The sequence below is a fragment of the Neovison vison genome, chromosome 11, assembly GCF_020171115.1.
Source record: "Neovison vison isolate M4711 chromosome 11, ASM_NN_V1, whole genome shotgun sequence".
In the NCBI taxonomy this organism is placed as follows: domain Eukaryota; kingdom Metazoa; phylum Chordata; class Mammalia; order Carnivora; family Mustelidae; genus Neogale; species Neogale vison.
In genome coordinates this window covers 196,014,949-196,034,522 of record NC_058101.1, presented here as the reverse complement: position 1 = coordinate 196,034,522, position 19,574 = coordinate 196,014,949, and the positions used below count along the sequence as shown (strand labels likewise).

Here is a 19,574-nt window from a genome sequence, read left to right as displayed (position 1 = left end):
TCTCTGGCGGGCGGAGGCCCAGATCAACCTCCAGCCCGCGGTGGCGCTGGGCGGTTGCGGCACGTCGCCTCCATCGGCTCCCAGACCTTTGGCCCTCGGGGGGTCTCGACGCACTAGGCAGAGAAGGGGCTGCTCCCCACAGAGGGTGGCCGCCGCCCGCAGTCTCAGCACTCCGCGGGCGGACCAGGCTGTCGGGGAAGGTCAGTCGAAAGCCGAGCGGGGCTGAGCGCCGGGAGAGGCTCCTCCGCCGGGAGAGAGCGCCAGAGGCCCCCTAGGCTCGGCGTGGGACGCGGACCGCGGGCCGCGCGCCCCAGCCCGGGACAGCCCCGGTCCGACCCCTGCGGGCGGCGGTGGATGGAGCCCGGCAGCCCGGCTTCCTGTGGTCTGGAGGTCCAGGCAGCAGCGGGGACGGCATCTCCAAGGCTGGGACATGAAGGTCGCTGTGTTGGACCTGGGGTCTCTGTTTGCCAAAATCTTCAAGACCCCGACGGCGCCCCCCGCGGTCCCCTCGCCGGCCGCCGCCTCCAGCCCCTCGGGAGCCGCGGCCAGCGCACGGCGGGCGGGCTCCAGCGCGGGCGCCTCGCCTAGCATGGCCGCGACCCTGACCCCCTTCCCCTTCCCCGCGCGGGCGCCCGACTCCCCCTCGCCCTCCAGGGGGCCGCCCGCCTCGCTCCAGCCCGCGCTCGCCGCCTCTCACCCCAGGGTCTCGGGGGCGAGCCGCGCGGCGGAAGCGGCCGGAACGTCCCTCTCGCTGCCCAGCAGCCCGGGCGCCGCCAGAGCGCAGCCCCTGCCCCCGGCCCCCGGCAGCAGCGGCTGCGGCGCGGCGGCTCCCCCCGCGCACGCCCTGGCCTCGGCGCGGCCGTCCGCGGGCGCAGGCGGGGTCTGCGCGGCGCTGCCGTCGACCCCCGGCGCCGCGGGCAGCCGCAGTGCCGCCGCGAGCCCACGGAACGCCCGCCAGCCTGGCCCCGGCGAGCGAGAGCCCGGCGCCTGGATGCCGCCCGGGCCCGGCCCCAAGACTCTGTTCTTCACCCTGCCGGACATCGGCGAGGAGTGGGCCTCGGACAGCGACTCGGAGGGCGGCGGAGAAGCGTGAGTAGCAGCGGGGTCCCTGTCGGTCGGGGTTGGGACGCCTCCGCTCCCTCGGCACAGCCACCTCGCCCCGCGCCGCGGAGAGAACCGCGCTATTGGCAGTCACTTCCACTGCGTTACGGGGCACCCCCCTTGCACTTCCCCCGAGTCCTTATCGGAAACACGGGGCGACGTGCTTTTGCTCAACTTTGTCAAAGATAATCCTCTCCTGCTTCTCGGCAGAGAGGGAGGCCAAGCAGGGCTTGAAGGAAAGGACGGAATTTGGCTTCTCTTCTAACTGTAGCGTTCGTTCAGATCGTTTGAGACCCTGCTTTCCTTAGGGACTTGGAGAGGAGGCCTCCTCCGGTCCCTTTCTCTCGTGCAGAATATGCTCCATGTGCAGCCGCACCGAGCACACTCGTTGGCAGCTACGATTTTGAGACGCGGTGAGACACACGGTGCTTCCCTGCTTTCCAAAGATCGGCCACAACCCTTATCCCAAATGGGATGGGTTTACTTTGTGTGACATCTCATTAACTTACATATGTACGCCATCGTCTGACACACGTGGGATTTGTAAGGCTCAGGACACTTGTGATCGTACACCCTAGAGCTTCTGAGTTATTGTCATAGTGCGCTGAGGTACTACAGAAACGCTGACTGACTTCACGGGAACATTTCACTGGGGACTGGGGAACCCTGTCCTCAACACACACACACACACACACACACACACACGACCCTCTCACCATCGACAGCAGTGATGAAAACAATCATCTAAAAACATGCAGTTTAGAATTAAGGTGAATTTTATTTTTTTCAAGATTTTATTTATTTATTTGACAGAGATCACAATAAGGCAGAAAGGCAGGCAGAGGGGGGAGGAGGAGGGTGTGGGAAGCAGGCTCCCTGCTGAACTGAGAGCCCGATGCGGCCTCGATCCCAGGACCCTGGGATCATGACCTGAGCCGAAAGCAGAGGCTTTAACTCCCCGAGCCACCCAGGCACCCCGATTTTATTTTTTTTAATGAGCAGAACATACAGCTAACCTTAGGTGGGTAGAGAAATGTTCAGCCTTCCGAATCCTGCAAAAGAATAGTGAAATGATCAAAAGCGGACCAGAGGGGCCCATTGACAGGTGGAAATTTCTGCATTATAATCTGTCTAAGGAAGGACCGTCCTGCTGGCCCCGAAGCTCTTCCCTACCACTTCCTCCCCTCTGCCAGCCCCATCCCACAAAGGTACTGGAGAACTTTTGCGTTAAAATGGATTCTAACCCTTTCACAATTTAAATAAATGCGTTTTCACAATACTGCCTGACATTCACCTCTCGGCAAAGGTAAACAAATGGCATTAGGTTGTTTCTTTTTATTTAAAACAACATAGTGAGAAATACATTAATCAACTGATTTTTCTCGAAGGAAAATCAATTGCATTTGGATAAGTGGTTAGAATACCTATCCTGAGAAATTAGGCCTTTGTTATTGGCTACTGGCCCTGAACTCTTGCGCAGTTAATGTTTTATGAGCAAACAGTTCAACACCCTGACTTTAAACTCTAGGCTTAGTCCTTTATACAAACAGACACACAGACATTCATCGTGGCCTGGGAGAGAACTGATGCTGGTTTCAATTTTCAAGCATCTTAGTCTGTTTCTATTATCCAAAAATTTTTAATAGGCACATTTTGAATGACACTCTTTGGCCTTATATACAGAAGTGACTTCTGCATTAGTAAGTGTATCCACTTTTACTGAAAGTGCAGGCATTGAATTTTAGATAACTGCTATGAGAAATAATATGCGTAGATATGTGCATAATCTTTTCTGGTTAGGTGTGTTCACACTCTCCTGGGACATCAGACAGCCCTCTGTGTGCACCATTTTTCTTTTGTAGATACACAAATCCTCATAGCCCCCTCCTTTCATTCCTTTGTCATTCCTTTGTCATTTATAAAGTTTACCAAGGGACAAGGAGAAAGGAGGAAAGTATTAAGCTGCTTTTTCCTTTATGACATACAGACCTTTTGCTCCTTAAAGGATATTTTTTCCCCTCCTGGATTTCTAGGTTGACTATAACATTCAATAAATGTTCATCATTCAATAATGGATTTCCGTTGTACTAACACAACTTCACCTGCTATTTTATAGATAGCTGCCAGGAATTACTAGCCTGCTTGATTAAAACAGAGTTAATTAGAGATATTAAAATAGAGTATTTGGTTTTCTAAACCCCAGGGACATGAGTCAGTGGAGATGGTTAATGCAGGAGTAGGAAGAAAAAAGCAGTAGGTAGAGAGAATATGGAGACTTGGAAACAACTGGAAATAAACCTTTGGGAAACACCAACTCAATGGCAAGACCATGACACACACTTACAAAGCAAAATCCTCATTCACAGTTTCTATTTCTTTGACGAAAACCCATGTGTTTACATTCTGATTCTGTATTGTTCTATTAAAACTAAAAATAGTGAAATTAATTGGAGTGGGAAGGTATGCAAACTTTTGATTCTGGGTCTTTTCTCTTTTCTTTTCTTTTTTTTTTTTTTTTTTTTAACTACACTGCTGTCTAGCAGCATGAATTTTGATCTCTGAACCGTGGAATCAATAAAGGAATGCCAGAAGAAAGGCTTGCCCTTTGCATTCCATGGGGTACACTGGCTGCCACATCTGAAGCAGAGGTAGAGGATACCGAGTTTCCTTCCTCTCCTCGCCTTCTCGCACTCCCAGATACGTGATCCCACACTTTTTGTCTTCACCCTCACTTCCCTAGGCCCTTTTGCCTTTCCTTTACACCTTGTACCTCACTCACACTCATTCAGTCTCACCCACACACCACACTGCCTTTTTCCGCTTCTGAACTACACAGTAACCACCTTGTGAAAGGTCTTACTCTGTTCTGGACATGTAAGAATTGCTAACAGTAGGTCAGGGAGGCAGCTATACAGATAACAGCTGTATATGAGTATTGGTAGACTGTGAACTTCCCATAGTCAGAAAGGATTTCTATCTTTTATAAGTTATTGCTGCTGACATATCATTATCATTGTTTTTTTTGTTTTTGTTTTTGTTTTCGAGTTGTTGAGTCCCATTGTCAGAGTCATGTTATGTGGGAAATATTGCAGTAATTGCCAGCGGGGCTTGTTAACTTGGCTGGCGATAACACAAATGCAGGGGCTTATCTCTCAGTTCATCCATTCTTGAAGCAGTGGGAGTGATGGAAGTCAGGAGTCGGAAGACTAGGATTTCAATCTCAAACCATTTGCCAGCTGTGTAATTCTGGGCCGGTTACTCTATGCTCCAAACTGTAGGATCTCCTCCTTGGTAATATAGCTGAGAATAGTACTTGCCTCATAGGGATGTTCCCCAAATTAATTGCAATAATATCTTAAGTGACTAATGCATGGAGAAAGGCTTTAAAAATGTTAGCCATGATTACCATCTGCTTCCTGGCACAGAAATGAAAGTTGAGAGCATGTTTCCTGAAAGGATGCATTCCAGGTGAAGGAAAGGTTGACAGGAAAAAAGAATTCATTGACAGTTATCATCTGACTCTTATAAATGGCATCTTTTAGTTCCATTACTTGGGAGAACAAATTAGAGTACTTGAATCTTTCATCACAACTGACAGAAGATAAAGGTTACCTTCATTAGTACGACCACTGATTGTGGTACAGTACCTAGAAGGAATGTATTTGCCACCCTGGGATCAGACTTTTAATTTTTAATTTCTATAGACCCTGCAGAATAATCGTAACATCATGAATTGTTTCCAGCCACCCTCTGTACAGCTCTTGGCCATTCCTACCGGCCAGCCCTGTGATTCATGTTCACATATTAAGTCTTATTTGGACTATAAACTCTTTGTCCTTTGCCACTGAAGACAACCTATGCAATAAATAAAACAATAAATATAAAATTTAAAAATAAAAGAATAAATGTAAAATAAAAAACAATTTTATTAACTTTCATGGGTAATTGCCTAAAAACCTAGAGGCGATTTAAATGTCCTTCCTTAAGAATAATTGCTGTCTTGGGTCTTTCTGTTTCGTTGTCTTAGAGTTTCCCCAAAGTTAGTAATGTTTTCTGCTGGGACTATGCATTTCCGCAGGGATGAACAGTGAGCTCGGTAGACTATTATCATATGACTATTTACTTTCTATTACACTCTTAGGACCATTATCTTTATTAAAAAATACTAATAGCTTGAGTTAGTTGTGCACATATTTGCTTAATTGTCTAGCATTTGCTTCAATCCAAGAAAACAATTTTATTTTTACTGTCTTCTGCAATTGTTTTTTATGCTTTATCTTCTTTGCTTTGTTATATTTTAAAATCTCAAAAATCATATTTGAACCAATAACTATACGTTCTGCTATGTATTTAAAGAACACCTTTTCATATTTTTTTCTAATGTAGTAGCTAAGATATATAACACTTGATAGGTGCCAAGTACATAAAACTAATCCCATAATGTGGATATAAAATCTTGATAGTTCTGAAATCATACTAGTTAATTTATATTAGGATAGTTTTTAGAGCATGGGTCTGAAGTCTGACTGACTTCGATCAAATCCCACTTGATAATTTTTCTGAGAATACCAAGAATAGAATAGTAGTTAAGTATTCACCTTCCTTGTCTTTAAGCCTTGCTTTTTCATCCCTAAAATGGGCGTTAATAATAATACCGAGTCAAAGAGACACTGTAGGCACTAAAAGTGATAATATATGCAAGCATCTCCCATTGGTGTTGGGGACATAAGCACTCAATAAGCAGCTAATTACCTTTGGCTCATAATTATCATTTATTATCTATTTATTTATCACCCACCATCAGCATTCTTTGTATAAAATAGTTTATTGCTATGATCTTCAGTAAAGATCAACATATAATTTTTCAAAATATAGCTGTTAACATGTATGTATAAAATATCTCTTCCATTTAAGACCCATACAGAGCTCAACCTTCTGAATGATTGGAGCAACAACTAGAAATAAATCTTATCCTCAAAGAATAAGAAAAATAAGATGAACACTCAGAGCCCATGAGCCCATAGTTAGGGGAGAAGGTGCCTGTAGATAATGGGAAGGGAATGTGAGTCCTAAAGAATGGGTCAAGTTTGGGCACATAGAGACTTGGGATTTGGAAGGACATTTCAGGAGACTAAAACTGTGTGAGCAAATAATGGAGGCACAAAACTATATGTTGCATAAGGAGTTCAATTTTTTAGGAGCACAGTGTTTGTGAAAAGCCATTAGGAGAAAACCCAGGGAGAGGCTTGGACACCAGACTCTGTTTAGTAAACACTGGAGAGACCACTAAATGTTTTTAGACAGAGAAGTGGCATAAACTGGACTGAGCGCTAGAAGGATTAAGCTAATGCACAGGAGAGTGTAAGCCCAGAAATAGTAGAAGGCTCCAGCAGTAAAACCCTTGAGTGGTACGAGGGCCTGGGATGCAGATGATAAAAATAAAGATACTGGGATGACCAATATCACTAGAATGGCAATGCCTTGGTGCAGCTGAAGGAAGCAAGGAGAGATGAAGATCATTTTACATGGCTGCGAGGAAAATGCCATTAATAAAGTGGGAACGCAGAAGTGGGCTCATGGGGTAGATGAGGAATTCACTTTGGGATGCACATTCAGTTGAAATCTTAGGAAAACAACTGAAGAAGGTGTCGGGCAAAAAGCCGGACATTCGTGAGTGGAACTTGGGAGAAAGATTAAGGACTGGGAATATAAATACGGCAGCTTTCCATACGCAGTTGATGGAGAATATGTACAGCAGTTACATATTACAGTGTAACAGCGCCTTACAGCCTCTGCAAGATAAAGTGTTCTTTTTTGCTGTTGCTGGGTGTTTAAAGGTCTTCTAAAATTAGAGGTGTTTCTTCTCTGTGCTAGACTAGCATTTCTCAATATGTGTCCCATCGGTCACCTGTTCCCAATCCATGACAAGATAAGTACACGATCGGGGCACCTGGGTGGCTCAGTGGGTTAAAGCCTCTGCCTTTGGCTCAGGTCATGATCCCAGGGTCCTGGGATCGAGCCCCCCATCGGGCTCTCTGCTCAGCGGGGAGCCTGCTTCCCTTCCTCTCTCTCTCTGCCTACCTGTGATCTCTGTCTGTCAAATAAATATAAAAAATCTTTAAAAAGTCAAGCGGAGAAAGACAACTATCATATGATCTCCCTGACATGAGGAAGTGGTGATGCAACATGGGGGCTTAATTGGGTAGGAGAAGAATCCATGAAACAAGATGGGATAGGGAGGGAGACAAACCATAAGTGACTCTTAATCTCACGAAACAAACTGTGGGTTGCTGGGGGGAAGGGGGTTGGGAGAAGGGGGGTGGGGTTGTGGACATTGGGGAGGGTATGTGCTTTTGGGTGAATTGGAAGGGGAGGTGAACCATGAGAGACTATGGACTCTGAAAAACAATCTGAGGGGTTTGAAGTGGCGGGGGGTGGGAGGTTGGGGGTACCAGGTGGTGGGTATTGTGGAGGGCGCGGCTTGCATGGAGCACTGGGTGTGGTGAAAAAATAATGAATACTGTTTTTCTGAAAATAAATAAATTGGAGAAAAAAAATAAAAAAATAAAACACACACACAAAAAAATCTTAAAAAAAAAAGATACGTACAGGGAATAAGAGTAAGTATTTAGAAACTTCTATAGCAATTGACAGAGTAACTTTATGGCTATTGGCTGATAACAAAACATTTCTATTTGGTGCATCTTTTTTTTTCCCCATTTCATTTTCTAGCTAATTGATTTTTATTATGCTTTGACAATATTTACCCACGAAGAATTGGAAAAATATTTTTTAAATAGTATGACACTGCACAATAGTTTGAGAAGCACTGAGGCAGACTTGACTTAGATACCTTTAGACCACAAGGGGCAAAATATTTCAGGACACCAAGAGAGACGAGACTAGCCAAGTGATTCTACTGCCTTTTTACTCTCCCTAAAATACAGGGCTAATCAACATTCAGAGCGCCCTCTGGTTAAAGATGAGATTCTTTCTGTTGCTCAAATGATCTAGACCTGCAGATATGCTCTGTTCACAATACATTTGGGAGCTGGGTCCCCAGAGTACAACCTGTAGGCAAGAGTGGAATGCTCAGTAAGAGGGTTTTCTCATACTCTTGTTTTTTTGTTTTTTGAAGTTTTAATCCAAAGGCTATATCCACCATAACTCTCATAACTCATTTACAGCCCTTGATGGCAATTTGTCTCATAAAGCATAACTTGCAAACACAGATACTTTCCGAAAAAGAGCAACTTTTGACAGGAAATTTGCAAACACAATATGCTATCTTCTCTTGCTGCCCATCTGTCCTCTTTGGGAGCAGTCCTTTGCTTGGGATGAAAGAGATGATCATAATGTATTAATCTCTTTTGAATCCCATAGAGAGGAAGCATGTCACAGTGAGGACACTGATCTTATGCCCCCTGAGGTTATTTTCCCGTATTTGAAATTTAATTTCCATTTGAGACTCACATTTAATTTCCATTTGAGATTCTGCCAAAGTGGTAGAAACTAAAACTCAGTTGTGTGGGATTTCCCTCATCTTTGTCTTAGGCTTGAGCTGGGGGATGGTTGGGGGTGTGCTAATATGGGACCAGGATATTCAGTGGCAGGGAAGGAGCCCACTTGTATGTTGATGACCTCTATTCTTGCTGAACCCATTGAAATGTCCACAGTCTCATTTTATCCTTCTGTATAACCCAGGTCCCATGCACATATCCACCAAGCCTCTTTAAGTTAGGGCTCTGTCCCTTATTTCTCATGAGAAATTATCCCTTATTACTCATGAGAGCCCCAGGGGTCAGCCTGTTGCTCTCATACGAGCATTCTTCATTATAGGACTTCCAGGAAGATGACAGTCCACACCACATAGCTTTTCTTTTCTCCAGGATCCTCACGCCAGCTCTCCTGAAGGATCAGGGCACAGGTCCCCTCTGATCCCTTGCCCTATCTAGATCCTCGAGAACAGCTCTAGGAACTCCTGGTGCTGAATGCCTGATTCAAGGACCCACCAGTTCATGGGAATGAGAAAAGACGTTCCTTCCTCCGCTGGGCCCATTACTGCACTGTGGTGCAAATCAAGCACCAAATCAAAGGCTGGCTAGATTTCAAATCTACCTCCTGGCTTTGCACCTTCTCTAGGGCACAGTGTCTCTGATGGCCTATTTTGCCTTGTATTGGCCACTCAAGTCCACATCCTCATTTCCTAATCTCTCTAAGGTTCCCTTCTCTGAGACAGAAGATCTGACTCACAGAATCTTCCCATTCTAGGGAATCTGTTTCTCTTCAGAGTGTTAGAAGACCCTCCACGATGTATGTTTTTCCCTAAATCTTTTATTAGGTTAAAAGTCCATACCAGGGACACCTGGGTGGCTCAGTGGGTTAAGCCTCTGACTTCTGCTCAGGTCATGATCTCAGGGTCCTGGGATCGAGTCCCGCATCGGGCTCTCTGCTCAGCAGGGAGTCTGCTTTCTCCTCTCTCTCTGCCTGCCTCTCTGCCTACTTGTGATCTCTGTCTGTCAAATAAATAAATAAAATCTTTAAAAAAAAAAAAGTTCATATCAATCTTGTAAGCTCAGGCTTTATAAGCACACACACACACATAAAAATCAAAGAAGGGGAACTCTGCTGCATTTGTTTTCTGAAGCAATAAGCAAAAAAGTTTTGGATTATGCAGTATGAGAGGGGACAAAGGAACATGAAAACACTAGGGAAAAAAATCAGTTGAAATAAATTTAAAAATACTTCACAGGAGAACACTTTTCCATTCACCAGAGTAGTATGGACATTTGTTTAATTCAACAACAGCTGAGCCACACACTTCTTGAATTTAATTTTACAATCTGTAGGCAAACATTTTGCTTTATTACAAAAAACTATCTGAATGTTCTTTGGTCCTAGGAATACTAGGTATTTTACATATACATATTAAATAGGACATGACTCAAAATACTTTGTACTATCCGCTAAATAAATGAATAAATATTATTCATTAAGTATGTATTGAAAAATCATTTTTAAATGACGTTTTATTCTTGAGAGGTAGAAATAGTCAACAAAGACTGCATGTTTCATAAAGCACAGAAATTAAATAAAGCTTTTGAAATGAGTAAATATCCAATTGTGAACTTGGAAAAGAAGTGAATGGTCTTTGGCAATGACAAGAAAAACAGTCAAGCCAAACATTTCCCTAATTTTATTTAATAAACAGATTATTAAGGCTAAATAAATTAAGTAAAATAAAGAACTAAATAAAATGTTCTATTCATATGCACACAGACAAGTATATATTCTTCTTAGGAAAATTGTCATCTCAAATTTATTGTAATGTCATCTTTATTATAATAAAGATGAAAACAAACCCCAACTTGGAAGATCACAAATTACATTAGGTTTTTAATGCTAATAATTAAATTTCAGAGAGTGTCACTAGATAACTAGAAGGTTAAAATGAGGACTTCTTTTCAAATGGAACATTTAATTCAAATTTCTTCCATTCATCTGTGAAGTCTTAGAAGCCATTTATGTACATCCAAGATTCAAGATTCATCCAAGTTGTCATTAAAATCTAGTTCTCCCTGGAAGAAAGTGAGCCCCTTCCCCTTAAAATTCAATAATTTCATTGTTAAATTAATGCATAAAGATAAATCCTAGAGAACTTTAATTTTATATATAAAACATATTTTAAAGAAGCAGGTGATATATTCTCTAGAAAAAGTCTACCTCAGTCAGACTTTTGCTTTACCCACTAGTTTTAACATTTTTATGAGCCTGTTGATCTATGTGAGCATTCCTCAAATACATGTTACTCTGCAAAGCCAAGATTTTTAGCATTGGAAACAACAGCTGGTATTTCCAAGTCTACTAGGTACCAAGTGCTGCATGCGTGTTTTATAGATGTTATCATGAATCCCCAAAACAAACATACAAGGTAGGAATTTTATTTCCTCTTTATGGATAAAGAAATCGAGGCTCAGAAAGGAACAGAAATTATTTACTTGCCCATGGCTAGTGTGTGGAAAATGTGACATTTATATCCAGGCAGTCATAACCAAGTGTTTTTTAATGAGTTGTTGAAGACGGTAAGGAGGATAAAAATCTATTTCTATGTATTTGGTAATATTTTCCCTGGAACAAATGGACTCTAAGAAATTTCACCCTTTCCAAAAATAAATCTGAAAAATAAGAATTATGTTAATAAGCAATCTAAAACTATCTTTCTTAGAATAATACTTCTAGTAATACTGGTAAGGGGACAGAATTTAAGGCTTAGTTTTGCCCATTTTGAAGTGCAGATAAAAAAATAACTTTTATCTCAAAGCCATGACTTCTTTAAAATGAAACATTAGTTTTATCAACTGTCTTCTCTTTTATTATATATATTGTTCTTATAAATTATTTCATATATATTTAATAGCAAATCAAATATTTTATTCATACCAGTAAGGCAGATAATTGGCAAGCATTGTCTTACGAGTAAAAATGGAGAAGCAGCAATTAGATACTAGGCCCTTGCTAGGGGAAAGGGTATACCTTCACATTAGCATTTTCTTAATTAGGTGTTTCACTTAAGGGTTTAGAAGAAGGCTTATAATTAAATATTGACCACTGTAATCCTTGCCGGGCACTTATATTCATGTTTATCTAATGAATTTTTTTCTTTCACATAACAATTTAACATGTTGGATCTTGCTTATTGATTTCCAACACAATGATATAATTTTGAGTACCTAAAAAAATCAAATAATGAGGTATTTATTTTAAAGATCTACTGGAGTGACAATTTTTAAATTAATCATTCACTTCAGTTCCTTACAATGAAATTTCTTTTTATGAAGCACATTGAAATTACATTGAAGAAAACTGTGGGACCCTGTTTCAGATATAAAAGAAATATTAATGACAGTTGCTGAATTCTAAACATACATTGAGCTTATCCTAACATGCTTCCCCACACGTACACACTGTCTAGTGTGAGGCTCTAAGACTGAATCTTGCAGGTGTCATCCTCCGGCTGGCACTTATCTCCCTCCTTGTTTTCCCTTCTGCTTCTACTCCTTTGTCTTCACTTGGTGGTGGAGTTTAACTTTGGACTCAGTGAGAAAATTTGGCTCTTAATGTAGCCCTCGAGACTCCCAGAAACCTGGCTTAAGCTTGCTCTTTACAGATGAACAACGGGTCACTTCTGTGGTGATTTTGACTTGGCTTTCCACCTCAGAACCACCGAGGAGGCTTGCTGAAGAGTGGAAAGGTCTTCTGCAGGGATCAAGTTGTCTTGTGAGTCAGTTACGAATAATGTGGTGGCACAGTTGTTTCAGAGGCAAAAATACCAGTTTGTGTGATTCTCGGAGAATCCTTCCTTCCCCATGAGACAGCAGTGTGCTGGAGTTGATTGAAGTGGCTGGCAGGAGCCAATTATGTTCATCTCTTTGCTGCTGCACGCTGAGTGGCACCCCAGTGGTGGCTGATTGCTGGCCAAGTTGAGAGTATTCACACCCTGCAAATCTGCAAACGCCTCACATCAGAGAGCTGGTTTACCAGCACACCACTGCTAATGAGTATAAGAAGTATGTTTACTCCCAAAGCCATCCTGCCATGACAGGTAGATTGGAACAAAGGATGTTTTTAGCAATAGCTTATGAATATACTGAAAATGGTTGTCTCTTATGAACATTTAAAAGAGATGTTGGGAGCTGTGCCCTTCAGAAGGCACAGAGCTGGACATTAGATAGGGGGTCCCTGTCAAGGAGGGGCTCTCAACCTTGAAACCGTTTCCCCCACATTAGAGGATGACATTTTTATGTGTGAGGCATGTTTTCATGCACAGTTGTTCATGTAATCCCTTATTCTCCCCATAAACAGGAATATGAAATGATAGTCTTGAAAGCACTCTATTTTGTAATGCACATTGTTGATAAAATTAGTCTCAAATATGTGGTTCATAGCTCACAATGACGATAGAAGTTAAGGACCATGATTTGAGGAGATACATGGGTGAGAAGAAATTGTTCCCTGCGGGAGGACTCAGAATAGTTTTCTGTCTTGAAGACTGACTCAGCTAAATGTTATCAAACACAAAACAAAACAAAAGCAAACAAAGGAACTCTTCGTGAAACATCTTAGCACAGAATACATTTTCCTCCCGATGAGGAAAATGTGTTTTTGAGTTTATTATAGCCAAGGGTTGAGCTCTGCTTACTGGAAATATGTCTGTTGTGTTTCAGAGCTCACGATTTTTGTGTATTCAAGGTCAATATTAAATTTGGTTTAGGATTAGAATGTTTATTTTTATTATTTAATGCACTTCAGCTACTCATTGGTTTAATGCTGACACTTTAGCATCTTGTGCGCATGTGTGTGCACGTGTGTGTGTGTGTGTGTGTGTGTGTGTGTGTGTGTGTTTAGTGTGTGTACTCTAAATACACTTCTAATCAATATACTTGTCCCGGTTGGAAACCTCTGTTTCCAAACCAAACCCTTTGGAAACAAGGTTTCCAACTTGTCCCAGTTGGAAATCTCTTTTACGCTGACCATGAAGCAGGATGCAACCATGTTTTTACCCTAAAACGTCTATGAATTCTTCCTCATTAAAGCATTAGGGGAAAATGTATATTTTGCTGAAGATTCTCCTGGGAGATGAATGGTGATTTATATCACACATTGTATGATATTTTTCTACAAAAATTCCCTTAATTCTACTTCTAGCAATAGCAGACTAGACTGTCAGACCACCCACCACTTGATACAGCTGAAGGCTGGGCAATAAACAACGACAAAAACAAAAACTCTATGAGTTAGGGTAAACTGGAAAGGGACCAGCACCAAAGAGACTGAAACCCAGTTTTAAATCTTATTAATTATTGATTGGATTAGCCTGATTTGGGATTGCTCGAGCCCCAAAGCCCCGTCTGCCAGAAGAAGCAAATGTAATCCTCTCTGAATTTAGCTATAAGCAACAACTTTATATTGTTTACCAAAGGAACAGTTTACATATAAGAATACAGAAATACTGAATATAATTGTATGGATGGCATGTTTGTACACGTAAATGCTAATGAAAAGAAAGCTGGTCGGGACGCCTGGGTGGCGCAGTTGGTTAAACGACTGCCTCCGGCTCAGGGCGTGATCCTGGAGTCCCGGGATCGAGTCCCACATCAGGCTCCCAGCTCCATGGGGAGTCTGCTTTGCTCTCTGACCTTCTCCTCGCTCATTCTCTCTCTCACTGTCTCTCTCTCTCAAATAAGTAAAATAAAATCTTTAAAAAAAAAAAAAAAGAAAGCTGGTGTAGCTTTCATAATATCGGACCAAGTAAATTATAAAACAAGAAGCATTAATGGAGGTAACAAGGGCCATTTTATAAATATAAAAGGGCCACTTTATTAGAAGATATGAAAATTCTAAATTTAGAGGCACCAGTAATTTCAAAAATATATAAAGTGTGTCTATTTTTTGACAGACCTGGAACACTTAATATCTGCTGCTAAGTTTTCTCTACCAGTGAAAGAAAAAAGTCTTCTCCTGCTTTCTGATTGTGGCAGCAAAGATTAAATGGGGGAATACAAGAATTACCAAATATGGGATGGAGATAAATTTTACAACTCAGAAATGACCTTGTAGATTGTGAAGAGTGTATTCTATACCAAAAAACAGGAGCCTAAAACTTGAGTTCGTGAGAACAAAAACCTATGTATTTATAGCAACAATTGACAGAAAAGAACAAAATAAGCAAATCTAACATCATAATGAAAGATTTTAACATACCTTTCACAATAATTGATAGAAAATATACAGAAAAACAATTATTATACAACACTTTTACAGTAATATGTAATAATTACTTTAAAGGACACAAAACTTGGTATAAAGCCACATTAATACATAAAGTATATTATTGGTGCAAAGACAGACAAATGGGCCAGTGGAACATAATAAAGAAGTCAAATGCAGTCTTCTAAGTATATGAATATATATTGTGGCAAAGTGGGCTTTGCAAGTATCGGTGAAAGGTGGTCTTTTCAAAAAATGGTGCAAAATCAGATGTACATCCTTAAAGAAGTAAAAGAAACGTAATCACCTGTGCCATATTTTACACACAAAAAATCAATTTCAAGTGAATAGTAGATCTCAGTATGAAAGGAAACACAATGACACTTCTAGAAGAAAGCATAGGAGATGATCTTTATGTCTTGGGTAGGCAAAGATCTATTAAATAGGACAAAAAAAATGCTAACCAGAAAGAAAAGATTGGCATATTACATGATAGTAAAATTAAGAAGTTCAGTTAATCAGGGGCACCTGGGTGGCTCAGAGGGTTAAAGCCTCTGCCTTCCGCCCAGGTCATGATCTCAGGGTCCTGGGATTGAGCCCCTCATCGGGCTCTCTGCTCAGCGGGGAGCCTGCTTCCTCCTCTCTCTCTCTGCCTGCCTCTCTGCCTACTTGTGATCTCTCTCTCCGTCAAATAAATAAATAAAATCTTAAAAAAAAAAAAAAAAGTTCAGTTAATCAAAAGAGACCCCTAACTGGAAAGTTTTATTTACCCCAAGAAATCTTTGTAAGGCCAACAGGGCCTGTAATTGCAATTCATTATTGGATAGGAGGCCCTTTGGAATTCATGAGTTGAGTTTAGCTTCTGTTTTGCTTTATCATCATCTCTGTAAAACGTCGGAAGACAAAAACCTGAAGGGTTTCAGATTCAGACTTAAAAACACAGGGATGCCTGGGTGGTTCAGGCAGTCAAGGGCCAGACTCTTCATTTCGGCTCAGGTTGTGGTCTCAGGGTCCTGAGATTGAGCCCTGTGTCAGGGTTCACCCTGAGCAGGGAGCCTGCTGAAGGTTCTCTCTCTCTCCCTCTCCCTTTGCCCTTCCCCCCATATTCACTCTCAAATAAATAAATTAATTTAAAAAAAAAAAGACCTAGACAAGATAAACTAATATTTCCACAGCAGAGACTTGGTAATATTAATTACTTGACAAATTATGTTGGTACAATATCATTTTCCAGTTTGTGCTGTGTTTTTAACGAAGGGCAAATCTTTACCGACCTATTATCCATTTCAGTAAATTAAGCCATCTGTGTTGATAAAAACCTTTATTCAAAACCAAGAATTACTGAACTTCATGGAATTTATGATGTTCTTGATTGTAAGACACGTTATTATTTCACATGCCACGGAAAAGAAAAATGTTGTCAATTAAACTATAATACAATGCTTTCCCATCAATTAGAATTTTAATTTTATTCTTATTGTAGTACATCTTTTAGGTTTAACCAAGCTGCTTTTTTAAAACCATAAATTGCTCTTCTGCCAATATAAAAAAGAAAATATAGGCCAAGTAAGTTCCTCAAAGTTCTTAATATTCAAAGACTAACTCTTCTGAATTTGTTTTCCACTCAGCATTGTCAAGGCCTTGGTTTTTCCATATTTTCACATTTCCATATTTCCATATTTTCTATGCCATTAAAACATAGATGAGACAGTATTTTATTTTATTTTTATTTTTTTAAGATTTTATTTATTTAACAGAGGGAGAGATCACCAGTATTCAGAGAAGCAGACAGAGAGAGAGGAGGAAGCAGGCTCCATGCTGAATGGAGAACCTGATGCGGGGTTTGATCCCAGGACACTGAAATCATGACCCCAGCCGAAGGCAGAGGCTTAAACCACTGAGCTACCCAGGCGCCCCTGAGATAGTATTTTAAATACGAATCCAGTAAAGTATAAAAAGCTCTTGGTGTTGGGCTCTTTTTTTTTTTTTAAGATTTTATTTATTTCTTTGAGAGGGAGAGACAGCAGAGTGAGTGAAAGAGAGAGAGAGAAAGCAGCACGGTGAGGGGAGAGGGGAGAGGTGGAGGGACAGGGAGAAGCAGCCTCCCGCTGATGCAGGGCAGATCCCAGGACCTTGAGATCATGACCTGAGCGGAAGGCAGATGCTTAACTGACTGAGCCACCCAGGTGCCCCTGGGACTGGGCTCCTACTCTGGCTTTGCAGTTAGTAACATAGAGCCAGCCTATACTTGACCCTGCTTATGGAGCATGAACAAAGACATCTGGTTCAGGACAGCTCCAAGTCCTCCCTAAGGCATTGATTGTTAAAGTTTACATAAGTGCTTCTGTATTGCCTCAAGATTTCCTTCTTAAGTCACTAATACCCATTATGCAGATTGGAAGGTGAACTCTTTTTTTTTTTTAATGTGGTAAAATATATATAACATAAAATGTACTTTTTTAACTACTTTTTTTTTTTTTAAAGAGAGAAATAGCTGGGACATGGTGGGCAGAGGGAGAGGGAAAGAGAATCCCAAGCAGACTCCATGCCCAACATGGAGCCTAATGTAGGGCTCGATCTCACAACCGTGAAATCATGAGCTGAGCCAAAATCAAGAGGTGGACGCCTAACCAACTGAGCCACCCAGGTGCCCCTCATTTCCACCATTTTTAAGTGTGTAATTCAATGACATCAGGTTCATTCACAGTAGTATGCAGCCATTCATCTTCATAACTTTCTCATCGTTGCAAATAGAAATTCTGCAGCTATGAAACAAGAACTCTCTATTCCTCTGTTCCCCCAGCCTTTTTCTGTCACCGTGCCACTTTCTGTCTCTATGAAACTGAATACTGTTGACATCTCCTGGAAGCAGAGTCATATACTATTGGTCCTTGGTATTGGGTTGATTTCACTGATCATATCATTAAGGTCCACCCATGTTGTAGCGTGTATCAGAATTTCACTCTTTTTTAAGGCTCAATAGTATTTAATTGTAAGCATAGAACACATTCTGTTTTACTGTTCGTATGTTGATGAATATTTGGGTTATTTCCATCTTTTGGCTGGTGCAAATAATGCTGTCATGAATAATGGTGCCAAGTATCTGCCGAGTCCCTGCTTTCAGTCCTTGGGGTGTTTACCTAGACATAGAATTGCTGCATCATACAGTAATTCTGTGTTTCATTTTGTAAGGAACCACCAGACTGATTTCCATAGTAGCTGTGCCATTTTACATTCCCACCAGTAATGCGAAGGTTCCATTTCCTCTGCATCCTCTCCAACACATGTCATGTTCTCTTCTTTTGGATTAACCATCATCCTAATGAGTGTGGCATGGGAGGCTAATCTTTTTTATGGTTCACGACAAGGATTGTCTGTTTGCTGCCTGGCTGGCCACCGTAAGATGCTATTGGTGATACTCAACCCAACCTCAGAGATTCAAGTGAGAAATTTTGGTTTTTATTTTTTACTTTAGTGTCTTTTTGGTTGGCAGTTTTTAAAGACTATTTTTGAACAGTTTCAAGTTCACAGCAAAACTGAGCGACAGTGAAGATATTTTTGCATATACCCCCTGCGCCTTCCCTATGATCAACATCTCCCACCAGAGCTGGATATTGGTTATGAATGATAAACCTACATCTACCACCCCACATCTGTAGTTTACATTAGGGTTCAGCCTTGATGTTGTATATTTTATGAGTTTAGACAAACGTATGACATGTATCTACCATTGTAGTACCACATAGAGTATTTCCACTGCCCTAAGGATTCTCTGTGCTCTGTTCATCACTTCTTCTCTGTAACTCTTGGCGAACACTGATCTTTTCACTTCCTTCATATTTTGCCATTTTCAGAATGTTGTATATTTGGAATCATACCGTAGGTAAGCTTTTCAGATTGCTTCCTTCACTTAGTAATATGTATTTAAGTTTCCTCTCTGCCCTTTCATAGCTTGATAGCTCATTTCTTTTTAGAGCTGAATATTTCATTGTCTGGAAGTAGCTCAGTTTATTTATTCCGTGACCTATTGAAGGTAGGTGGCTTGGTTACCTCCAAGTTTTGCCGATTATGAATAAAGCTGCTGTAAACATCCGTGTGCAGGTTTTGTGCAGACGTAAGTTCTCACTCCTTTGGGTAAATACCAACAAGTGTGATTACTGGGTTTATTGTGAGACTATGTTTAGGGGGAACCTGGGTGGCTCAGTGGGTTGAACATCAGATTCCTGGTTTTGGCTTAGGTCACGATCTCCTGTGTGTGGGATCCAGCCCCCTGCGTCTGGACCTGTGCGCAGTGCAATGTCTGCTTCAGATTCTTTCTCCCTCTCCTTCTGCCCCTCCCTGCTCCTCATTCTCTCTCTCAAATAAATAAATAAAATCTTTTTTTTTTTTAAGAGTAGGTTTTGTAAGAAACTGCTGAACTGTCTTCCAAAGTGGATGTACCATTTTCCTTTCCCACCAGCTATAAAAGAGTTCCTGTTGCTCTACTCCTTACTAGCATTTGATGTTGTCAGTCTTCTGCATTTGGCTATTGCAACTGGTGTACAGGAGTATCTCATTGTTGTTTTAATTGGCAGTTTCTTGATGACCTGGGATGTGGAGTATCTGTTCATTTGTTTGTTTGTCATCTGTATATCTTCTTTGGTAGGGTGTCTCTTAAGGTCTTTGACCCATGTTTAAACCAGGTTGTTTCTTTTCTTATTGTTGGT

General features: G+C 41.4%; 1 protein-coding gene across 1 annotated transcript in view; it reads left to right on the top strand.

The window, feature by feature from the left end:
• Positions 1–430: 430 nt before the first annotated feature.
• FAM149A (family with sequence similarity 149 member A) overlaps positions 431–19,574 on the top strand; it is a 72,248-nt gene continuing 53,104 nt past the window's right edge. Inside the window, exon 1 of the mRNA XM_044225567.1 lies at positions 431–1,089. Within this exon, the coding sequence (XP_044081502.1) occupies positions 431–1,089 (659 nt within the window). The remainder of the gene's footprint in view (positions 1,090–19,574) is intronic.